Source organism: Penaeus vannamei, chromosome 12 (assembly GCF_042767895.1).
Source record: "Penaeus vannamei isolate JL-2024 chromosome 12, ASM4276789v1, whole genome shotgun sequence".
NCBI lineage: Eukaryota > Metazoa > Arthropoda > Malacostraca > Decapoda > Penaeidae > Penaeus > Penaeus vannamei.
In genome coordinates, this window is record NC_091560.1 from 38,139,051 (window position 1) to 38,144,050 (window position 5,000).

The 5,000-nt window shown below is 38.7% G+C and overlaps 1 protein-coding gene across 3 annotated transcripts in view; it reads right to left on the reverse strand.

Moving 5' to 3' along the window:
• LOC113809380 (long-chain-fatty-acid--CoA ligase 1) overlaps positions 1-5,000 on the reverse strand; it is an 80,308-nt gene that overhangs the window by 6,302 nt on the left and 69,006 nt on the right. For all 3 annotated transcript variants that reach the window (XM_070128285.1, XM_070128284.1, XM_070128286.1), the window contains 4 exons: positions 4,127-4,396; positions 3,057-3,256; positions 1,467-1,610; positions 1-62 (listed from right to left, as the gene is read on the reverse strand). The exon at positions 1-62 is cut by the window's left edge and continues 213 nt beyond it. In XM_070128285.1, coding sequence (XP_069984386.1) covers positions 1-62; positions 1,467-1,610; positions 3,057-3,256; positions 4,127-4,396 — 676 coding nt within the window. The remainder of the gene's footprint in view (positions 63-1,466; positions 1,611-3,056; positions 3,257-4,126; positions 4,397-5,000) is intronic.

A 5,000-nucleotide genomic window follows, 5' to 3' on the forward strand; every position in this document is an offset into this window, starting at 1 on the left:
GCCACCTCGCAGCAGCGCTCGAGCATGTGGGCCAAAGGCAGGAACGAGATCATCACGTCGCTCTGTGGAGGAAGAAGAGGGAGATGATGAAGCGTGAATAGAGGCAGACGGAGGAGATGAAGCGTGAATAGAGGGAGACGGAGGAGATGAAGCGTGAATAGAGGGAGACGGAGGAGATGAAGCGGGAATAGCAGGGGAGGGAGATGAAACGGAAATAGAGGGAGAGGGAGAAGATGAATCGGAAATTGTGGGAGAGGGAGAAGATGAAGCGGGAATAGGAGAGGGAGGAGATGAAGCGGGAATAGAGGGAGAGGGAGATGATGAAGCGGGAATGATGGGGATCTGTCAGGGAGGAGGAGATGAAGCACAAATTGAGGGAGAGGGCGAAGATAAAGCCAGAATAAAGGGAGAGGGAGGAGATGAAGCGGAAATAGAGGGAGAGGGAGGAGATGAAGCGAAAATAGAGAGAGAGGAAGAAGATGAAGCGGAAATAGAGGGAGAGGAAGAAGATGAAGCGGAAATAGAGGGAGAGGGAGAAGATGAAGCGCTAATGGGGATCTGTCAGGGAGAAGATGAGACGGAAACTGTCAGGGATAAGATGAACCGGAAGTGATGGGGATCTGTTGGGGAAGAAGGGAGAAGATGAAATTGAAACTGATGGGCCTTTGTCAGGGAGAAGTGAGAGAAGATGAAACGGAAATAATTGGGATCTGCCAGGGAAGAAGAAGAGAGAGAAGATGAAAGTGAAACTGACGTGGATGTCAGGGAGGAAGGAGAGGGTGGAGATGAAAGGGAAACTGCGACTGAGATTTGGAATATCCTATTGAGTTGAAAGTCCTACAGTACAAGAGAGCAAGAGGACGCCTAGTCTTATGAGAAGAAGTAGGAAGAGGAGGAGGAGGAAGAGGAAGAGGAAATTGAAAACTGAAATCTCGAATAATTTATTTCGTTGAAAGATACGGTGCAAAATAAACAAGAAGAAGGACTTATGAGAAAGAGGAGGGAGAGAGAGGGTGAGGATGTGCAGACTGTGGTTTGGTTGGTTTAGTTGTCAAAATTGATATACAGCGAGAAAGAGACAGACAGACAGAGACAGAAAAACAGATACAAACAGAGACAGACAGACAGACCGAGAAACATGAAAGTAACACAGCTAAACCCAAATACATACTCTAAAGAGGGGTATATTCACATTAACTGATTAAATAAGTTTTGCCAAAAAAATAAAATAAAAATAAAATTAAAATTTAATACTGATATATCAATCAAAACAAATAATATTCAATACTGACAATATCCATGAATTGATTAGAATAAATTGCACCAAAAAACATATGAACATAATGAAAATGTAAAACAATTCTTAGAACATATCCCAATGAGCATTTTTCAAAAATATCAAAATGTCATAATGATATTTATTTGATTCTTAAAATATTTCTTAAGATGCGCTCATAAAGATCTACCTTATGTGGTTTGTGTTCTGCAAGTTGCAAAAGCGTGGCCGACACGTCTGCAACAACGTTTTCGTGAGACAGCATTACTCCCTTGGGATGGCCGGTGGTGCCAGACGTATAACAGATCGTGCAGAGATCGTCCGGTTGTGGTGGCTGCCGGGAAATGGAAAAGTTATTATACGGATTGACGGATGGTGAGAAGAGGGAAAAAGAAGTAAAAAAAAGAAAAAGAAAATAGTTATCCACGTGTGTTGATAACTATTACTATTATTCAGAGATTACTTTTACAGCTAGATCGTCGGTAGTCAAAACAGGAAAGCTGTAATTAAAGTATTGATTATATTGGAAACACGAACTAGAAATTAATGTTGACACTACTGTTACCAGCATTTTCGCAACATTGATTTATTTTTATCATTAATACTGCTTTCATCATCATTATCATATTTACCACTAGTGTTTTTGGTGTTATCTCTAGCATTGTTTATAGTACTAGAGTATATATATATATATATATATATATATATATATATATATATATATATATATATATTTGTATTTACATGTACATATGTATGTGTGTATATATATATATATATATATATATATATATATATATATATATATATATATATATATATATATATATATATATATATATGCATATACATGATATATATATATATATATATATATATATATATATATATATATATATATATATATATATATATTATATATATACATACACATATATATACATAGATATATATATAAACATATATATATATATACATACATATATACATATACATACACATATATATACATATATATATATATACATATATATATACATATATATATATATATATATGTATGTATGTATGTATAATATATATTTTATGATTCCTACAACTACAAACCCAACACATTCATATTTCTTAGCAAGAATCTTAAAAAATATATATACTTGCGAACGTGTCATGTAATCATTTTCTCACTATATCTTACGAAATAATAGGATCACTAACATGCCACGGAATTGTGATCCTTATAGATTATCCCTATTTCTGCCCCTTGTCGCTCATCATGATTTATTAATTATTCTGTCAAAAATCATAAATCGTCAATCATCCTCTGATCCAAGAGCCTTTCCTAGATCCTCCACCATTACCCCCGTCCCTCTTCCTCTTCTTTTTCCTTCTATCATCATTATCATTATCATCATCCCTCTTCCTTCTCCTCCTTCCTCCCTCCTTTTCTTCCTGGTCCTCCCCTTCCCTATTCCTCCCTCCCTCTTCCTACTCCCTCCCTCGCCCCTCCAAAATCCCTCTTCCCTCCCTCCTCCTCCTCCTCCTCCCTCCCTTCCTCCCTCTCTCCACCCTTCCTCCCTCCCTCCCTATCCCTCCTCCTCTACCTCCATCCCTCCTCCCTCCCCTCCCCATCCTATCCCCTCCCCCTCTTCCTCCCCCCGTCCTCCTTCCTCCCCCTCCCTCCCCCCCATCCCCCTCCCCATCCATCCCCCTCCCCATCCCCTCCTCCTCCTCCCCCCGTCCTCCCCCCGTCCACCTCCCTCCCCCCCCCCTCGCCACCTACCAACTCGGGTATGTCGCTGGCTGCCCCGAGGCTCTCTATCTGCTCGAAGAACTTGATGGTGATCCCGAGCTTCTTGGCTCTCTCGGCGGTCTCTGTGGTCACGTCCTTCATGGCCACGAGCATCTTGAGGCATTTGGGAGGCGCTTGGAGGAGCTGGCTCATCTTGCGGTCGTCTTGGCAAACTACGGTCGTGATGGAGGCTGTGGGAGAGAGAGAGAGAGAAGGGGTGGAAGGTCAGGTCAGGTCAAGATTTTTTGGGTTTCCGGGTTTTGGAATGGGTTGTTGTTATCGCATCATTTGTTTTATAATGTGAATAATGATAATCATTATTGTTATTAATATCATTATCAATATTAAGTATTATCATTATTAATAATATCTTCATCATCATCATTATCATTATTACTCTTATTTTTTATCATTATTATTACTACTATTATCATTACTATTCTCTTTTATTCTTTATTTCAAATTGGAAAAGTTCGAATGATGTCTAGAACTCTAGATTATTCGTTATGTACTTTTCCAACGAGTTTTTTTTTATCATAGCTTTCATTTTCGAAGATTTCTAAAACACATTTAAACCAAATACTGACAGAGGACAAAACAATGTTGTAGGTTTATCTATTTATTAACAGAAATAAATAAATAAATAAAGAAAGAAATACGTTATTAAACGGATATATATATATATATATATATATATATATATATATATATATATATATATATATATATATATATATATATATACATGAATAAATAGATATAAACTGCAATGAAAAACACCTAGGAAAAAATATTTTCTTATTATATATCAATAAATAAAAAAGCAAATAGGGAAAAGCAACCATAAAAAGTCTCATTACATCATCGTAAATCCATTCAAATATAAACAAATAGAGAAAAACAACCATAAAAAAGTATTGCATTATCGCATATCCATAAAAAAAAGATAAACAATAGAGAAAAACAACCAAAACAAAGTCTCATTACACCATCGTATACCAATGAACAAACAAACACAATAAATAAACAAAAACAGCAACAAACGGCGACCACTCCTCCACCTTGGTTGATGATGAAGTTGCAGGCCTCGGGTCCCAACGTGTCGTACAGCGGGACGATCACCATGGACTGGCAGTAGAGTCCCTGTTCAGTCAGGATCCACTCGGGGCAGTTCTGGGAGTAGATACCGACGAAGGTCTCGGGTCCCGAAGGCAGGCCGCTGGCGACGAGACCCGCGCCGAAGTTCTTGGCCCGAAGGAGTGCCTCGTTGTAGTGCAGCCATTGGTACGGTTTGCCGGGGCCTTCTCTCCAGCCGAGGCAGGGGCCGTTGTCTGCCGGAGGCCGTGAAGGAGGGAGTGAGAGGGCTTAGGTGTGTGTTTTTTTTCGTCGCGTTGGTGTTCGGTTGGGGAGGGAATTTTGTACGTAGATTGATATAGAAAAGATATGAATGTGAACGAATATCTTCACAATACGAGAGATAATTTGACCGGTTTCGATTATATCTTCGTTAGAAGATATAATCGAAACCGGTGAGAAATGCATTAATTGAGGAATGTATTTAAATACAGCGTCGATACACTTAATTTATGATTATTGTTGCAAGATTGACATGCACTCTAGGATCAGGAATAAAGAAAATATGTATTAATATGTTCAATCGTAAAAAAAGGAAATTCATCTTTCCCTCAATGTAAACATAGGAAAGACGAAATATTCAAAATGTAAAAATTTCTTGTTTCTCTCATCCTGTAGCTCATCCTCGAGATATTTTCAGTCAGACGGACTACGTGCACATATAATAGCATATTTGCATCCTTTCTCGCCCATGGAGGTTTTTAATAGCAAAAGTAACGTACTGCCAAGCGCAATGGTCCTTTAATGCTGCGTTCGGAACTGCTCGTCTTGCTCGTCCAGACATCTTGTCCAGGACCAGCA